This window comes from Melopsittacus undulatus, chromosome 4 (assembly GCF_012275295.1).
Source record: "Melopsittacus undulatus isolate bMelUnd1 chromosome 4, bMelUnd1.mat.Z, whole genome shotgun sequence".
Lineage (NCBI taxonomy): Eukaryota > Metazoa > Chordata > Aves > Psittaciformes > Psittaculidae > Melopsittacus > Melopsittacus undulatus.
This window is the reverse complement of record NC_047530.1, coordinates 106,397,538-106,416,569: the sequence shown is the minus strand read 5'-3', so window position 1 is coordinate 106,416,569 and position 19,032 is coordinate 106,397,538. Positions and strand designations below refer to the sequence as shown.

The 19,032-nt window shown below is 43.8% G+C and overlaps 1 protein-coding gene across 1 annotated transcript in view; it reads right to left on the bottom strand.

The window, feature by feature from the left end:
• Nucleotides 1–961: 961 nt before the first annotated feature.
• Nucleotides 962–19,032, bottom strand: part of GRK5 (G protein-coupled receptor kinase 5) — a 163,126-nt gene continuing 145,055 nt past the window's right edge. The window contains exons 10-16 of the mRNA XM_013130417.3: nucleotides 17,080–17,117; nucleotides 16,197–16,286; nucleotides 14,774–14,982; nucleotides 5,890–6,027; nucleotides 3,333–3,470; nucleotides 2,383–2,514; nucleotides 962–1,646 (exon numbers count right to left, since the gene is read on the bottom strand). Coding sequence (XP_012985871.2) covers nucleotides 1,548–1,646; nucleotides 2,383–2,514; nucleotides 3,333–3,470; nucleotides 5,890–6,027; nucleotides 14,774–14,982; nucleotides 16,197–16,286; nucleotides 17,080–17,117 — 844 coding nt within the window. The 3' untranslated portion in view covers nucleotides 962–1,547. The remainder of the gene's footprint in view (nucleotides 1,647–2,382; nucleotides 2,515–3,332; nucleotides 3,471–5,889; nucleotides 6,028–14,773; nucleotides 14,983–16,196; nucleotides 16,287–17,079; nucleotides 17,118–19,032) is intronic.

Genomic DNA, 19,032 nt, shown 5'->3' with positions numbered 1-19,032 from the left:
GTAAAGAGCACAGTGACCCAACGTGTTTTACAGAACATGTTGGGCTATACAGATCCTGTCTGCACTTGGGGGGACAAAGGTTTTCCAATTCCTGTTGAAGGGAAGTAGCCATATTTTTGATGTGGTGTCCTTAATAATTATAGATAGTGACACACTTGAGATGAGTATGATTCTGATGCCTGAGGTACTGCTGCTGATCCTGTCTGACCCTCTTCATGTTAGTGCGAACAATGTTTTCATCAGCAGTTAAAAAGAATAGACAAATAATGATGGAACCAAAAGTGGGAGCTACTGTTTCATGACTGACATTCAATTGAGTTGAGGACCTAATGGAGGTGTGTTTGGCATGACACATGGAAGTACTTTAAGTGCAGATGCAACCTCTAGGTTCTGCTACTGCTCAAAAGCAGATCAGATCCCACTCTGAACTTCCACAGCTCTAGAAAGCTGTCATGAATCTCTTGGTCACTGAGTTTCTCTATTGAATTTCTCTCTTGGTACCTGTTTGATATGAGCAGCTGTGGAAAGGCCTTGGGCTTTTGACTGCAGCATGGAGAACGCTTCTCTTTTGCTCTCATTTCAGCAGGGGCAGGTTCCGAGTCCTTGAGAAACAACTGATCTTTTGCTTTCCTGCTCACCTCTCACTCGGTTTTCTTCATGCTGTTGTTAGAAACAGCACAAAAACTAGTGAAGCAGAAGGGCTTAAAATAAGCTTCCCTTTCTGACGAGACAGTTTTTGATAAGCTAACAACATAAGGAAGTGCAAATCTCAGCTGTGCTGGTCCCGTGACATCCCAAACCTTAGGTGTAGCAAGTAGCATTCTTGAATGCATCAAAATCTTGTCTTTTAGCATTTAATGCGAGATGTTACAAACTAATGAAGAGGAGAAATGTATGATGCAGTGTTGCTGTAAACCAAATATACAGATGTAAAATAATTAAGCATAAACTGTTCCATACAAATGCGTGTCAATAAACCCCAGTCTGATAAAGTGATGTATGAATAATTCTCTAGAATTACTAAAAAGAATGATTTCTCATTTGAGGCTCTGGAAGTCTTGAGTCACATTGTGGTGTTTTGTTTTTTTTTTTTCTCTTAAAAAAACGTCTTAAAACACATGGCTTTACAGCTGCTGCTTGGAAAATATACACCTCCAAAGTCTGACTTTCATTTAAATACAAATGTACAAAATGTAAACTGAGACAATAGAGAAATTTACAAAACTTTCCTTTAAAAATAATAAAGACAAAATTCAGTTCTAGTATGATGCTAGTTAAATACGTGCAAGTAGTCATGTTCATTGAAATTCTATTGCAATGTTCTAAAGAGACAAATTTGATTCACACAGTCTTGAGTGCCACCTCCAAAAACAGACCTGAGTGGAAAATTCTTCTTAAAATGCGAGGCTCCACTGGAAGGAATGGATAGAATATCTCCTTTTGGGGAGATCCTTTTTCACTCGATGGTGGAGGCTCTCTCATCCATAGAAGCGCCATAGATTATAGTGGAAGGATGCGACATGTTGTTTCATAAAACTGAATTGGAACTAGCTGCTTCCGGTGGAGTTTGAACTTACGTGATTGGAATTTATGTGGTGATTTAAACTGGCCTTTGAATTTGAAGAACTCTTTGAATTGTTCTGATGCTGTAGAAAGAGGAAGACAATGACAATTAGATTCCCCCAATAGGCCATTCTTTCTTTTAGTCTAACACTGTTCATTTTAGGGTGATAACATAACTGACTGGACTGCAAGATTTTTGTTTGAAGGCCTTGGGATGTAAAATATTCTTCACCTTCCTACCCATATTCTCTCTAGGTCAGGAGGACCACGGAAGTTCTTGAGGAATCCAGCAAAGAAGACTCATTAGAGCTCCAGGAGTCAACTCAATTCACTGTGAAACATCAGGACCTATTAAATCTGACTAATACAGAGGACACCTGCCAATGCTTAGGTACAGTTTTAACCCTACAGAAACAGATTGGTCTGGAAATGTTGCTTAGATTTGCAAGTGGTTCCTCATGAAAGCTATACATCACATAGTATCTGGTCTGCTCCTCTCTAGGATCTTGGTTTCCTGCCATGACTAGTGCACACAAAATATGCCTTTTCTCTTCTTAAAAACATAAATCAAGGACTTTCACAAAGAACTGATTAAAACCATATAACTGTTTCAAAAGGCATTTCAGTTTACTACTGAAAAATAGACTGGGTAAGAAGTTTTCAACTGCTGGAAACAAAGCTCAGGAACAACACTGGATCTTCTGCTGGGAAAAAAGGTGTCAAGAAGAAGATGGGAAATGTGGGATATGCAGTATAAAGTACCACCTGTGAACCGAGCATCTATGGGATTTTCCATGTCTTAGCCATGGAAGATCTTACCTGTCGTTTAAATATTCTCTGTAGCAATCCTTTCTTGGGTGGCTCTGGGGGGTAGCTTTTGTTTAGGTCTGGTGAAATAGTACCATTTGGTCCAAATACATTCAGTTCTTTGAAACACTCTGTTTCTATCATCTAGTGGGAAATAATAGCAAATAAAGAAATTATACATCTGCATTAAATATATTGCATTAGGGCCAGGTTGTTCAAAGTCAGGATCAGGAACAGCAGCTTGAGCGATATGTTGGGAAAGTTAACAGGTGAATTCATGTTCTTGGCTATAAGAGGCAAATAGGATGTATGAAAGGAGAGGCTGAGTCTGCTCTGCATGTTTGCACATCAGCCTTATTAGAAGCTGCTCCATAAAGCTTTCTGTTCTTTTCTTCAGGCCTGTGAAGAACATTGGGTAAAGACAGGAATACTCACAAAACCCCAGCTATTAGCACCCCTCTGCCTAAGTGGATCTGCTGTTTGATCCAGAGCTGGATAATGAAATCAACTGTTGGCTGTGTTTTGATATCAAACAGAAACAAAACCCCAGATCTGGAAACCCTGCAGCAGTTGAAGGTCCAGAGACAACTGCAGCAGCTGGGATGTGCTGCAGGTACAAGACAAAGGGTGAGATCAGGATCCCCAATGGAGGAGCCATTAGGACTTCCAGCCAGCCCACAGAAGTTCCTGAGAGCTGTTGTTGAAACACCTCAGTAGAAACCCAGGAGAAGGAAACAGTAGGATCCTTGCCAGCTTACACAATGCAGAGCCAAAGGTGCAGTCACCTGAACCTGACATCTGTGGTATGTTACAGAACTTGAAAGAGGCCATTTGTAACTTATGAAAGCATCAGAGTCTGGCAAGTTATGCAGTAGCTATGTATTAATGGAAATACACAGCTCCTCTTAAACCATCTGTGTTAGGGGTTTTACTGGAGTAATTTTACTATGATACATCCTTACCTCATTTTGCCATGGAATAGACACTGATCCTGTGGAAAACTTGGAATAGAAATCATCATCTGTTTGGTCCAGGTTAACTCCTTTCACTGTGGAGAATTGCTCGATGTCTAACACATCCTTGCAGTATACTGCTCTGGGCTATCTCAGCACAAAGAGAAAACACACAGAGACAGAAAGATATTTCTGAGTCTGACCATGTGCTTTCATTCACATATTCAGTCAAGTGAGAATGCCTAACAAGTGACTATCTGTGTCCTGCTTCCCTAGACCCGCTCTGCCCGCATGGTTTCCATCAAAGGCTGGCTTCGCTTTAAGCCTGTTAAGCTTCCCATAAGCATCCTTAAAAGCATCAGCAAAGCCAAAGTGGGTTTTAGTCATCCATGTAACATATGGTTAAGAGGTGAGGGAAAAGGACAGAAAGACCAAGAAAACAAAAATCAAATCCTTCAATAGTCTTTTCTAGTAGCAGTACCAGTAGCAGTCTTTTGTAGTCGTCAGTTCCCTCTCTGTTGAAGAGTGGCTCCTACTGGAAAACAGTATGCTCGTGAGTGACACACTGGAGACAGCTCTGAAAAGGGAACTCAAACAGAAGTGCTCCTTCTGCTCACATAGCTGTGGAGTTTGCAGCTTAAAAGTTTAGAGGAATGTATACTAATTGCTAAAGGAAACAGAAGAGGTTTGGCATTTTTCCATTGTTTTCGTTAATAGCTCAGCTGCTGGAAGCTGTCCAGAATCACCTCTATTAACTCCTTCAACTGGGCTGCATTTCTTCAAACCAATACTTAAATGGCTTTGCCTTTTTCAACTACTTAATTATCTGTGATGACAGAGACCGGACTCTTTGCAGTGATGCTGCTTTTGGCTCCTGTTCCAGGAATCAGCCACAGAAAGCAGAAATAGTCATCACCTGTCATAGTGTGGTCATCTGCGTGCCTAGAGAGTTCCCATCAACAACACAGCAATCCTTTGATACACAGGAGTAATTGAGGGACAAGCTTGACCTGCTGAACTCAAACACGTATTGAACCCTACTGTCTATACATGGCACCATGGCTGCACAGCCCAGGGGTCCAACCATGCAGTGTTTTATCTAGATCTGAGCAGTGTGACCAAACAAATCAAGCTGATTCCTGATAGAAGTCCTATTTGCTGGAGGCTGCATCCCTCTGCATTCCTAATGGCTGCAATCCACATTTTTGTGGAGACAGAGTAGTCCAGAAGAGGATGGCGAGACGTGGGTTGGATTACAACCCCTGCCATTGGCTATATAGCTTTGGGTGATTCAGCTGACTTCAGTAAAGACTTGGAAATGTACGGATGAAGTGCCAAATAAATTGAATTAGGAGCAGCTCTTGAGTTCCCAATAAATAGCCATAAAAATTTATGTGCCTCTGCTTTAGCAAATATGTCTATCAGAGGTTCCTCCTGGGCCCTACATGCCACAGTTCAGCTTTTAATACACTCTGGCGGATCCCAAATTCGAGCCCAGAATTTTCTCATTTTCTACATCAGAAAGAAATAGTAGCTTGTCTCCTATTTCTTCCCACTAAAGCAGGTCGTAACACCACGGGCTAATTGGCAGGAATAACTAGGCCGCATAGTAAAATGTAAAGCAAAACCAGAGCAGCTAAAGTAAACTTTTGTAGCGTTCAAACCACTTTGGTTTGGTGGAGTTTGCAGCAACGTGAATGAGAGTTGCCAGGATGATACTTTCCTTAATACGTTAAAATGGCAGTGTTTACTTAGAACCATATGGGAACTGGAGAGAAGATCCAGCCAGAAAGAGAGCTCTGCAGGAGGAAAATAATCAGATAACTCTTCCCTGGGGTAGAGACCAACACCACAAAAGGGTGGAAAAGGTTTTGTCATTGCCAATGCAACAAAGACTTCAGTATGTGCAAGACGGGTGTGAAAACCTGAGTAGGGACCCAATGTTGGGTTCTGTGCCCCATGAACACTAACAAGTTCAAAATGCTGTCTCAAGTCCAAGCTACCTCCCTGCTTGAGGTGACACTTGATATCTGAACCTGGTTCAGACTCTCCGTAACTAATGCCTGTTTTTACAATGATCCAGTCCATTCCTCAGTTCCACAGAGCTTTGGACTTTGTAATTCCAGGTTCACCTCAGCATATATATCTATCTACCTGTCTGCATACTTGTGGCTTTCCTTGATGATTGTCCCAAGCACCACTCGGTCCTTACAATACTACTGTGGATATTGGGATACAAAGGTTCCCAGTTTAAAGTCTGGGAACTGGGGCACAAAGAGATCAAGTGGTGTCTCCAGTGTCACACAGGAAGACTGTGGTAAAGTGAGTGGGAAAGAATCACCCCCCAGGTTACCACCCTGTATGTAAGCCCACCCACCCTGCATACACCAGTCTACAGATCAGCTCTCCTCTTCCTCCCAACCTCCCCACTCCAGCCCTACCACTTATTGCATCCTCCCAGGGCAGCTGCCGATGCAGAGAGTGATGACAGCTCTCAGAGACAGAAGACACTTTAGAAACAAATCTCTTGAAAGAGGCCATTGGGGGTTCTTCCTGTTGTACTCACATCCGGGACAAAGGGAGGATCCAGCATTCCTGCTTCTAACCGCTTGAAATTCATGCTCTTGAAGAAGGGGTGCCTCTTCACTTCTGCTGCGCCTTCCCCCTGACATCCCAGCCGCTGCTTCACATCCTTGGTGAGGAGCTGCAACACGCCAAGAGGAACGGAGAGCATGTCAGAAAAGCAAGAGCTCCACAAGGATATTTTTATCTCCAGTTGGTTTTGAATGTGCCCAGAGGGAAGTACAGAGGGGAATTGTAATTGCTGCTACTTAATGGCCCAGGTGAAATGGATTAGGAGTGCACTGTTCTATGTGCTGGTGAAACCCTTTGTAAATTACCTGCTGTAAAGTGCTTCCAGTCAAAACAGAGACTGCTGCTTCTGCTGACTTTCAGTGAACACTTTCAAGAAGAGGTCTGACATACCCTAATGACATATATAGATGCACACTCATGAGTCCTGCGTGCTTCTTAGTTGGGTTTTTGTTCCTGTTACTAAGTGTCATTTTCTCATGTTGCTTAGGCTGAATGACTTCACCATCGAATCGTATTTCCCTGCACCTGCTGCAGTGTATTCTACTACATCACATGTCACAGTGAACCAATCATGGGCTTATCTCTGCTGAACTCAAGGGGAGTTTTGACCATGGAGCCAGCACTGGTAACCATCAGTGTTTGCTTTCAGAGAAGGGCAATGCACCACCTCTGCCTGCTACAGCAGTTACTGCTTGTTTCCTTGGTACCTATAATGGAGCAATGGACACTGACTGAACTCAGCATCCTTGGGCTATTAGTATGTAGGTCCATGAACACAAACACAGGGGTGTAGGTCCTGGAAGACCTTAGGTGGATGGACTAATTGATGGGCAAGGGAACATTTCAATGGAAGAACAATTCTGGCACACACACACTGGTGGTGGAGGAGACAAAACATGTAGACAAATCTTCTTATATCATCTTCTTATAAATCATATGCATAGAATCAAGGAGGCTAAAACAGTGTCTTAAGAGATCACATCTAAACAACCGAAGAGAGGCAGAACTCAGCATGCAAATACCTGGTACAAAGCCACCATCACCTGGACAGGGACATTTCTAAGTGTATCCCTGACTTCAGGCAATGCTGAAAAATAAAGATTCATAAATTTGTTTCTTTTTTCCCCCATCCACTCATCACTGGGGGTTGGACTACATGACCATTGAAGGTCCCTTCCAACCCAAACTGTTCTATGCTCTTTGAGGAGCCCTGCAAGATGCTCTCTTAGAGAAGGGAAAATACAACTCCAAACTCACCATGATGTGCTCAGAGATTTCAACTGCTGGTTAAAGAAATCACAGAGTCATAGAATAGAATCATAGAATAGTTAGGGTTGGAAAGGACCTTAAGATCATTCAGTTCCAACCCCCCTGCCATGGGCAGGGACACCTCACACTAAACCATGGCACCCAAGGCTTCATCCAACCTGGCCTTGAACACTGCCAGGGATGGAGCATTCACAGCCTCCCTGGTGGATGACATCTGCCTTGGTACCACAGAAAACTAAACATGCATTGAAAACAGTCAAGAATGGCTTTGCTGGGGTCTCCACTTGTGGAGAGAGACAATACGCTTACACTGCAGCATCACGGAGGAAACGACACCAGCCCTTTCCATAGGCAGGGTATCCCCCTTGGAGCCGGGCACGCTTCAGGCAGACACCCACAGCCCCACCACCACCGCTGGGCAGGGGCAGGCACCGGGGCAGGCGAGGATGCCCAGCGCTGCCCGGCGGAGGGAGCGCGGCTGCAGGGCGCCCGGGGGCCGCCGGGGGGCAGCAGAGGAAAGGGCAGAGCCACCGGGCAGCGCTGCGGGGCCGGGGCGGTGGCCGGGCGGGCCGGGGCGGTGGCCGGGCACGGCCGGCAGCAGCGAGGCGTTCGCTTCCCCCGAGGATGGAGCTCGGGGGGTAAAGCCGGGTGGGAGCTGTGTGAGGGCAGGAGGGGAGCGGTGCCCGGGGGACAGAAAGGTTCACGCCACAACTCCTCTTCCGTCTGCAGCTTTGCTGCTCCGAACCGGAGCTCAAAAGCAGAGATCTCCCTTCACTGACTCCCCGGGTGGGCTGTGCAGACCAATGGCACTGAAAGGTCAGCAAAACTCGCTGGAGTGCCTTCCACACCCATGCAGGACATGGGGTGGTTTGCGTTATGGAATCATGGAGTCAACTCGGTTGGAAAAGACTTTTAAGATCATCAGGTCCAACCGTTCCCTAGCACTGCCAAGGCCATCACTAACCCATGGCACTGAGGGCCTTATCTACATGGTTTTGAACACTTCCAAGGACAATGATTCCATCACTGCCCTGGGCAGCCTGTTCCTATGCTTAACAACCCATTTGGTGAACAAATTGTTCCTAATACCCAGTCTAAACCTCCCCTGGTGCAGCTTGAGGCTGCTTCCTCATCTTGTTCCTCTGAGCCCATGGGAGCCCCCCGGATAAATCCCTAGGGTCTTACCAGTGTACCTGACAGCCAGGGCAGTGAGCACATGGAGCTGTACCATGCAGCACCTGGCTGGGGCTCAAGTAGGAAAGCAGGAAGCAAAGAGCTCTGGGAGGGTGGGAGAGGAAAAGAAGTGTTGCAGGAGATCAAGCAGGCAATCAGGTGCAGCGTTGCAGGAGGCTGGGAGCAGGGAGCCAGGCACCTTCCCTGCCAAGGATTGTTTTTAGGCTTTCCAGCTCAGGATATGCCTCCATACCCTCTGGTTTTGTTGCTCTCTCAGCCACATCATCTCAATGAGGAGAAACCTTGTAATAGCTGCTTGTTGCTAATGCGAGGCTGGGGATTTTTCCTCTGGTGTCTGGCTAAAGCTGAGCTTTCTTGTCCTTGTTATGGGTTTATGGCGTCACAGCTCTTTAGGCTTCTCTAAATGCTCTGCCACCCCCTGGGCATCAGTGGTTTTCTTATCGGGCTCCCACAGCCTTCTCAGTTCTGCATTTGTGTTGCTAGGGGCCTCATTTCCAGCCTGAGACAGCAAACGGCTTTGGCAATCAGTGTGCCCCATGTGTGCATTGATCACTCTCCAGCCAGTCCTCAGCAAGCTGCAATGGCAGAGGCCAAGCATCCAGAAGAGGTGGTGAAGGAATTTGTGGGACATAAGAGTTTTCTGCTCAGCTCTTTCTGCCTCAGCAGTAGCAGCAGCAATAGCCAGAGGAGACTGTATGGATCGAGGGATGGGGCAAAAGTGAATGGTTTTGGCTATAACAGCAACTTCCAGTTTCCAGGTAGCAACAGCCCTTTCTTCCTCACAGTTTCTTCTGCTTCTGCTGCGGTCTAGGTGGTGACATCTGCTCTGATGGGTCACCATGACTGGCTGGTTCAAAGACTGAGAAAGACTTGAAGAAACATCTCTATGCCTTTCTATCCTCTGAGCTCATAGGTTCATGTGATACAACACCATACTTATCCAGCTGATAGGAAAAGACCTTTCTTGGGCACTTCTCTCAAGCTTACTTTCCCAGAATAGGGGGATGTTTTGCTTTCAAATCCTTGCATGAGACTTCAAGCTGTCATGGTGCTGATGCAAGGTTTCTTGTTGTGGGATTTTAGAGGGTTTGGGTTTGGTTTGCTTCTTTTCAATCCCAACAGGCATATAGATTTAGCCTATGTGAAGAAGATTGCGTTGGAATTCCCAGTAAAGGTCTGGTTTGCTCTGATGTGAGTAGGCAGAGAAGATAAAAGTTCTTTTGATCTTCTATTCTCATGTTGAGAAGACTTTCCTGACAGGTGAAAATAAGCATCCAAAGGCAGAAGAACCACTTTTACTACCCATGTCTCTGATTTGGATAGTAAAAGGCATCACTTTTGGAAGTGATACCCTGATGCTTTTGGGAACAGTGATGTTGAGGAGCAGGTTGTAGTAGAAAGGGGTAGATGTGGCCTTGCCTGTAGATGAAGAAGGAGACCTCTGCGTTTCTGCTTTACAAGTCAGCTGCGAAGGGAAGAAGGGGGTGACTTTACCACCCATCTGTGCATCCAGTATTTCTCCTGCCTCTGGATTAACTGGGAAGACCTGGGTAATCTGGGAATTTACCCTTGCCAGGCTGTGAATGTTAGAAGTTGGTTGGAGTTTGTGGTCAGACAATAATAGGGTAATTGAGGATAGAAAAAGGCAGTCTGGGGATTCTTGGTCTCCTCCGTGACAAACAAGGGAATATTCAGTAACCTCAGCTGCAAGACGGAAGTCTGTGGAGCATGAATGCAGTTGGTCATGGGTGGCTGAAAGACACAAAAGGAAGCAGGCCACTGGGAACAGGCTGGGACTGGAAGATGCAAAGCCCTTCTGCTGGGGAGTGGTGCCTGCCTCTTGAGGAGAGTCCCAATGGAGAAGAAAGTAAGAAATGAATGGAATTTGTTCAGCTGTAGCTGCAGATGACTCTAGAGATGGCAACAGGTGAAACCAGATGCTTCTCCTGGCTTCTGTTATAGATATCAAGAGATAGCAAGGACTAGAATATTTTTCCAGAAGAAATAGTTCTTCCTTTCCTCAAGGAATAATGAGTCTTGAGCCACTTCCTGCAGCCCCAGCAGCTTGCTGCAATAGTAAACCTGCGTAATAGCCTGAAATATGCATCCCATTTGGGAATCTGCTCAGGGAAGGAAAACTGAGATAACATCAATATGTCTTGAGTCATCTCTATACTTTTGTTTAATTCCATTTAAAAGGACGTATTTAATATGAATAAAGAGCAGAACAAAACCAACTACATCAGGCTGATGACAAGCCCTCTTGGGACTGCAGTGCAAATGACCCAAACAAATGTAAGACCCAGCCAAAGCCTATGGGAATTCACAGAGCTTCAGATCTGAAGATGCCTCATGGCATCCAACCATGCATGAAGTTGATACCAAGCAGCAGAGCTTTACGTTCTGATAACAAAGGCTCCAGATGACACTGGAGATGTGTAAATGAGGGCAGGATTCAGTCTACAGAGCTATGGGCAAAGCATGACTAGAATGGGACTTTCAAAGAAACGTCTTGAGTAACAGCAGTGAAGTTACATTAAGATCTTTTCCCCTGATATGAAGAACTCTCTGATAGTTTCATGTCACTCATTTGTTCCCCTCTGGGGATTCAAACTCTGCAATGTCTGAGCCTTTTTTTCCACGACTTTGTTTTGCTTCCTTTCCAAACACAAACAACTGTTGTGAGGATGGCTAAAAACAGCCAACAGTCCCCAAAGTGCTGCTTTATTTATGCTGATTTATTTATGTGATCAGTCAGTTCATATCCAGATCATACCATGTAACAAATAACCCTAAGTCCGAAGATGTTAATCTTAATGTTATAGAAATAAAGGAAATGTTTTCTAGGGTAAGGGTGCAAAACATTTCTGCTCATGAAAGGAGAGAACGGGAATGGTAAAACCACTTCCATTGACCCAGATGATCAAATAGCTTAAGGGATCACCAGTTAAATGTCAACCTTTAAAAAGAAGTAAACATACTATTTTTAACATATTTTAGAGAACACAAAAGTTCTATGGTCATCCCTCAATTACCAAATGAGACAAGACAGTGGTGTGGGAACTGAAGATGCCAGAAGAGCTATATATTGCACTGCTTATGCTTATGAAATCACAGCCTAATCTGGCCAACTGAAAAGTCAAAACTCTCAGGCATGGGTGACAATCTTATTGCAAAGGCTTACTAGTCAGGGTTATTATTGTAATTAGCAGTAACTATAGCAATGATAATCATTTGAAGACCACCTTGGTGTGTGTGAGGTGCCTCTCAAGACAGATGAAAGGACAGTTATTCTCAGGCAGTACTGATAATCTTTAAGGTGTTATAATGTGTGAACAAGTTGGTTTCCAGGGATGAAAGCAGGAGGAGTAGCAGCATGATGAAAGAGTCCCTGGTGGTGAGGAAGAGAAAACATTGCGTTTAGGGAAAAAAGAACCCATCATCTTTAGGTTGGTTGAGGAGGCACTTTGGGAGGGAATGGAGATCAGAATCACAGAGCAACTGAGGCTGGAAGGTGCCTCTGGAGATGTCTAGTCAAATCTCTATGTTCAAAGCAGAGTCACCAAGAGCATGTTGCTCAAGGCCATGTCCAGTTGGGGTTTGGATACCTCCAAGTGTGGAGACTCCACAGCCTCTCTGGACAACTTAGAATCATAGAATAGGGTTGGAAAGGACTTTGGTCCTTCTAGTTCATCTAGTTCCAACTTGTTCCAGTATTTGACTACCCTCACCATGGAAAAGTGTTTCCTCATGTTTAGAGAGACCCTCATGTGTTTCAGTTTGTGCCCATGGCTCCTATCCTGTCACTGGACACCAGACCAAGAGTTTGGCTGTGTCTTCTTTGCACCCTCCTATCAGAGATCACTTTTGTGGAGTAAAATAGGAGATGCAGGAATAAAAGGCATCAGAGAAGATAATATGCAGGAAACAGACAATCAGGACACTGAAAGACTGACAGAAGAACACAGCAGCATGGGCCCATCCAGTACTGTTGACTTGAATGGACTTCAAGTCACATCTTTGGATGCAAGACTGCACTTGTCAGGGAAAACACACACGTACATCAATGAAGTAGAAGACACAACAACAACAAACAGGGAGCATTTCCTAGAAAGACTGGATTTTTTTCACTGAAAAAACACACCATGAAGCAGTTATGTTATATGGGAACTATGGGTTGGGGAGCTTCCCAGAAAGCCAGCTGCCCCTGTTCCTAATTATTTATTATTCATCTCTGTTTCAGTCCAAAATGAGGTCTGATTTATGGGAAATTACTTACAAAATGAAACATAGAAATACAGGATGGATGATGATTAATGGGAGCTATGATATGCGCCTGCAAAAATGCAAAGGGCATAACTATCCAGGCCAGGAAGGTTGACATGGGGTGACACTAAAGGGTTTTCATATAAAGACAACACATTTCCTGGTGGTGATGCTATTAGCTTATAGAGAAAGCTTTGAAGAGAAGGTTAGGCAACATGGTGGAAAACATGCTATTCCTTACTCCTGCCCTGAAGAGTTCACTATGGGAAAGCCTTTTGTGTTGGATCTCTGTGAAGGCTGAAGTTAGATTTATGTACTGCTACTTTATGCTTCATTTAGCAAAAAAATGGGTACTTAATGATTACTTTTTTGATTCCTTGTTAAGATGCTGGTACAAAGGAACAAAGTTCTGTTGTTTTCAATATAAAGAGCAAAGAGAACTTGAGAAAATATGTTTGAATCATGGATTTTTAAAGCTATCATTTGATAAATGACTTCTGGATGGAAAACCACAATAAATAAATATGCCACATGATTGGACAGTGAAGTAGTAATGATCAAATTGTCAGGAATGATTTACATATAGTTCATGCTTCCCTGAGGCAAGGGACTGAACTAGACAACTTCCTGAGGTCCCTGACTCCCAGAAACCAGGGCTTTATGGCTTGAAGATGAAAATGACCACTATAGCATAATGACTTTCAATGTCTACTCCCTTCTGAGTGCTGGGTCATCTCCAGCACTATCCCGTCAATGCTACATTTAATTTTCCTGAGCTTTAAGTTGGTTATTTTTGAAATATACTTTCATTCAATTATGCCTCATGCCTGCAATTATAACTACAGAACAAGCAACAGGAGTGTAATTTTTGCCTCACAACATTTTCATTTCATGCTAACAACAGGACATGCACAAACTCTGCTGTTCCTCACCTGGTGGGAGTTGAGACACTACTAGAACAGCGATACCAAGCTGTTCGAGCACATGCAATGGTGTGCAAGAGCCTGTGGCTGTCCTAGATCCTCCCACACTGATTTCAGTGGGGGCTCTGCATCGCAGATTAAGGGCAGTGAATGGCCTAGAGTATCTATCAAGAGTGATGTCAGTTAATAACCACCCTGGGGATTCAGCACTAAGTTGGTGCACTGTGAGTTAATGACTTCCAGGCATGATACTTGGCAATGCTACCATTATTATTTTGCAAGGAGACTTCAGTGTCTTTTTGTGAAGCCAGCCAACCAGAAATGTTGTTGATCTGCAGTTTGCTTGCCTGTTGCACAAGATACTGGTGAAACTCTCACTACCTATTTGTTGACCTTTCTTTCCCTTCATTCTCTCCCTAACAGCATACACAGATATGTCATTGTCTCCAAAGGAGACTTCACTCTTTAGCAAACAACATCAAGAAAAAGGCCACATCCCTTCCCAAATTACAATGCAGCCTTCTGAAGATGGTTGTTGACAAGACATTGATGAATTCAGACACAGCTTTGAGAGTTCTCAGAGGGTTTGAGGATTTCCATTGTCAGACATGGCTATTGTGCTACGAAAATGACTCCCAGCTGAAAGAGTGAGAAAACTTTTTAAAGGACAGCTCAACAGTATTTAAAAAGCTGGATACCCTGGAGCCCTGGGGGAAAAGCTGCTAAAAAGTTAGTGAGATGGGGTGGGACAACATTTGAGTGTCACAATCATTTCATTGCATAATCTTTGTCCTGCTTACCCCCAGCTCTCACCAAAGACAATGGAAGCATGGGGTTTTCAGTCCCTTGCAGGAGACAATCAGAGTCTTGCATCACCAAGTCCTTTTTATTTTTTTCTCCAAGATTATAAAAGACAGAAACGCATTCTTGACTGCAAATTGACATTCAAAGTCTCACGAGAATAGACACAGCTCCCTGGACCATAAACCTTTGGAGAGGACTCAAGATGACCGTGATGAATCTCATGGAGAAGCAAGCCCAAATAAACACAATTTGAATGAATAGAGAATGCAATCATCCCATCAACAGATGAGCTTCGTTAGTCCTTGTCTCTGCAGCCCATCTATGGTACTGTGTTACTGCTCAGACCGTCAGACACAGCTTGCTAATGAAGCTGCCATACTGGGCCTTCAAGCCCCTTACCATTTTACAGATGGACTTGGCCTCCTCAGAGAACTTATGGGAGTACACTTCTTCTGTCTCCAGCACTCTCCTGTCCACTTCTTCCCTCTTCACCTTCTCCTTCCTTCCACGGAATGGTGATTGCCCAGCAATCATTTCATAAATGAGACAGCCTAGCCCCCAGTAGTCAGGGCTGAGTGTGTATCTCTGGTTGTTCAACACTTCAGGAGCTGTGGAGAAGAAAGATGGCTCTTGTGGAAATGCTTGATATTCAGGCAAAAAAAACCCTTACATTTCTGTAAGTTCTTTTCTGGTGACCAAATACACATGCACAGAGTGGTTGCTGTTGATATTACAGAAAATGCAGCATGCTATATGCCATGTTTTTTTCTCTACATGCTCCATGCCATGTGCATGCTGTCTTCTGACCTGTCTACTAAGCCAGACCTTTAAAACAGCAATGAAGAAGTTGAAGCTAAGTATTAAGCAGAAGCCTAATCTTGAGAATCCTTCCAGATTTCTCCATTTAGGGAAGGAATGACATGCAAACACACATCCTGTAAACAACAGTGACATTTCTTCAAAAGCAAGTTCTGGCTTTTCGGTTAATTTACAACTTATTTTTTCCCCATTCAAAAAACAAATCCATTTATTTTGTGTTGCAACCATCCAGCGTGCTTTGGCTCTGCAGGCACTGTGTTGCAGGCATCCTCACTTCTGTATGCACACCTACCCATGTGCTCACAAACAGTCTTAGTGTGCACACAAACTTAAACTGAGATAACAAAAGCTAGAGATGACAACTGATTTGCCTGCTTTCATTCAAGTCTCCATATGCTGCAACAGTGGCTCATGTCAGCTAGTTTCCATTTAGTCAAATAAGCATATGCAATTTTTATTCCATGAAATATGCCCACCCACAGAATGAATGCAAATAATGACATTGAATATTAGAAACCAGATCTAGTTAAATCAGGGAGTGTGGTTTTAACTGATGTATACATCTCTAATCTTCCTTTGCACAGCCTCCCCTGCATGCAGGGGAAGACTCAAGATGACCTTGGTCAAGATGACCATAGGTGCAAATATACCCATATTATAATAAACATACATTTTAACTATTATACAAAACAGCAACTAGAAATAAACCTCCATTTTAGTGCATAGCCCTCCTAAAATAAAACTACAGTACAACCACTATAATCTCAGTTGTTATCTCCCCATTTTACCTTCTTTGCTGATTTAAGATTATAGACCCATCTCATTAAGAGCTGCTGTGGTCCATCCTTTTGCCCACTTCTGATTTCCACTCGCATGACTCTTGGTGGGCTGCTGTCTAGCAACCCAGACACAGCTGAATGTGAATCTTTTGCATGGCAGAAAGATCTCCAAAACTCAAGTAATCTCAGCAAATTATCAGAAAGATGAGCTACTAAAGACTTACCCATATACCCTACTGTTCCTACTCTTCCACGGATTGATTCACCCTCAGGGATTTTAACAGCTAGACCCAAATCAGATATTCTAATATGGCCTGGAAGGAAAAAGAAACAAAACAACATAAAGTAGATATATGACCCAAATTAGGCCAAAACTACAACTGTTATTATTGCTACAATACCCTTGCAATTAACTTTTCAGACATTTTAAGAGAAGAGTGTTTTCAGTTGCTGAATTGGAGCAGTTTCATTGATAAGGACAGGAGGAATGATTAAGGGAATTACAATGCAGTGAAATCAATTTTAACAGTGAGGCTACAGACTAGAGTGGATCGTGTTAGGTATTTTAAAGCCAACAACAGAAAAAAGGCAATGGGAAGCAGGCTGGAGGGAAGTATCTTGAACTGATCACAGGGGATGGATGGGCTGACATAATTCTGTAGCTCTTTGATGGCTGAAGGGGCTACATCTGGTCTGTAACTCATCATGAGATTCAATTATCGCTCCCTTCAGAGAAATGGGTACCTGGGTCTGCATAAACCGAGAGCTGGCTCAGCAGAGGATGAAAGTACTTCTGTAAGTGGAGTGGGAAGCACAGATTTAGAAATTACAACTTCCTTTGTGTGGTGTCAGCCTTGCAACAGTAAGGATGGAACAACAATGAAAGAAGACAGACACCTCCAGCAAAGCTGTGCTCTGAGAACAAACACTGCTTCCTTCCATCCATGCAGTGAGCTCCAGCACTCCACCCACCCAAGACAGGAGTATTAGCATCTGCTGAGCCTCTTAGTCACTTCAGAGCATTATTTGTCTTTGTACAGTATATATCCTAAAACTAACCTAATCTACTTTAATATGAAAGCATCTCTGTAAACCTCTGAGACTTACCATAATCATCTAGCAGGATATTTTCTGGCTTCAAATCTCTGAAAATGAAAGAGAACACTTACTGGTATGAGGCTGGTTTTGATAACATAACCGTCTGACAGTGTGTGAGTGCATTTATTACTAGTAATAAACCAACTGACTGTCAACTCGAACAGCAAGGAACTCATGAAACCAATACAACTTTCTACAACTCACTTCACAGATAGACTGAAACCATATGTTTTTTTCTAAACCAGAGTTACATTTTTTTCACTAAGCCAAGCTTTTAGTTCCTAATCCACTCTATAATGGACTCATGCATCCAGTCCTGTAAGCCCTGTAAACCAACCCACTATCCTGCTAAATCTCTGTAACATTTTCTGTTATAAAATCTTTTGTTAAAAAGAAAAACATATTAAAATCTTGTATTTGCATATGAAAATGGAAATAGCAGTTATCTTGGGCTCAAATTTGCTATGCCTGGCATCTGACACAAACCAAGGCAGTGAATGTGTGTACATGCACTTGTGCACATGTGTAATAATTTTATTGAGTTTGGAAAATGAAAGGCAAATAAGAGAATGCTGTGCCCACATCAAGATTCTTCTTCCAAACTCCAGTGCAACTCCAGTGCCTATGTGCTTTGGAGGAACGCCATGAAAACTGGCAAGGTGGTCACCCTGATGTCAAAGATGTGCCTTTTACTGCTTCTGTGAAAAAGTGAATTCCCAAACCTGGCCAAGTTATAAACATCTGAAAAATGTAATCTCAGTTTTCATGTATTTAGCAGAGTCTTGGCAGAACCTTCATTCTTTTGAGAGGTTTGTCTGCACCAAACCCACTTCACCAGTTGCTCCTTCTAGATGCTGCCTGGACCAAGGTTTGTTTCTGTGCCTATGGAGGTGAGCACAACATTGCAGCCACCGCTACCATTCCTGGATGCTCCTGGGAAGATGCAGCCCACCTTCCCCATGCTGCTAAGTAGGGACGAGGCACAGCCTTCTTTTAACACAGAGTGGGAATAAAGCCAGCCTGGGAGATGGGAGCTGGAGGTACTGGAGGGAAGACAGGGATGTGCTGGGCAGGGTGCATCCCAGAAGGGACATGTGATGGGAGCAAGCTGTGCTGGCTCAGGAGCCCGAATAAGGCACCAGCACTGCTGAGTGAGGCAGGCAAGAATGTATCGCTGCAATTCACAACATCATGCCCTGACTTTTATCTGGTCGACTCCTACTGAAACACAGCATCTAGCCTGGTGCAAATCCAAGAAGTGCTTGGCTTTGTCTTTTTCTAAGGCCTCCTTGCATTTGTGAACCAGCTTGATTCTGTTAGCTTCCCAGCAAGACACATTTCTTTTCAAAGAGCAAAGAGAGGGGGGTCTCCAGGAGAAACCCTCGCACCAGGAGATCAGTGCACTGCACAGAGGCTGGGCAGGAGCCTGCCCTGAAGTTCAAGCTGTTCCACTCTGGTGTCATGAATTTCCCGGTGCATGGAGAAGGATGTTTTATGGTCTTCACAATGCTGAGATTGAAATTTCAAAACTTGCCTCACTTGTGTTTATTATTTCAAGCAAGAACATAAAGAATGGGCACAACCTTCTCTTCTTGCTTGCTCCAGACCCTCTTGACCTCTCGAGATAAACTTCACCGAATGCCCACTGGTACCAAGCCTACTTTTCAAATAAACAATACTGAAACATGTGAAGGGCAGGCGAATGCTGTGATTTAGTTTAACATAACCGCTGTGGCTTTCCCTGCCTATCAGAAGGTTTCCAGTGCTGGAGCAACACAGTGGAGGGCATTTCCTATTTATAAGAATTTATTCCAAATCCCTCAAGAACTATTTCCTTGAAGAACTCAGACTTCATTAGTTACTTCATCTTCTGCTCCAGCAGTTATTAGTCCCACTTCAAGCTGTAACTGTGGCCAATTAAAGCAGGCTTGCCTTCCCCCCCAGACATCAGTTGTCATTTCT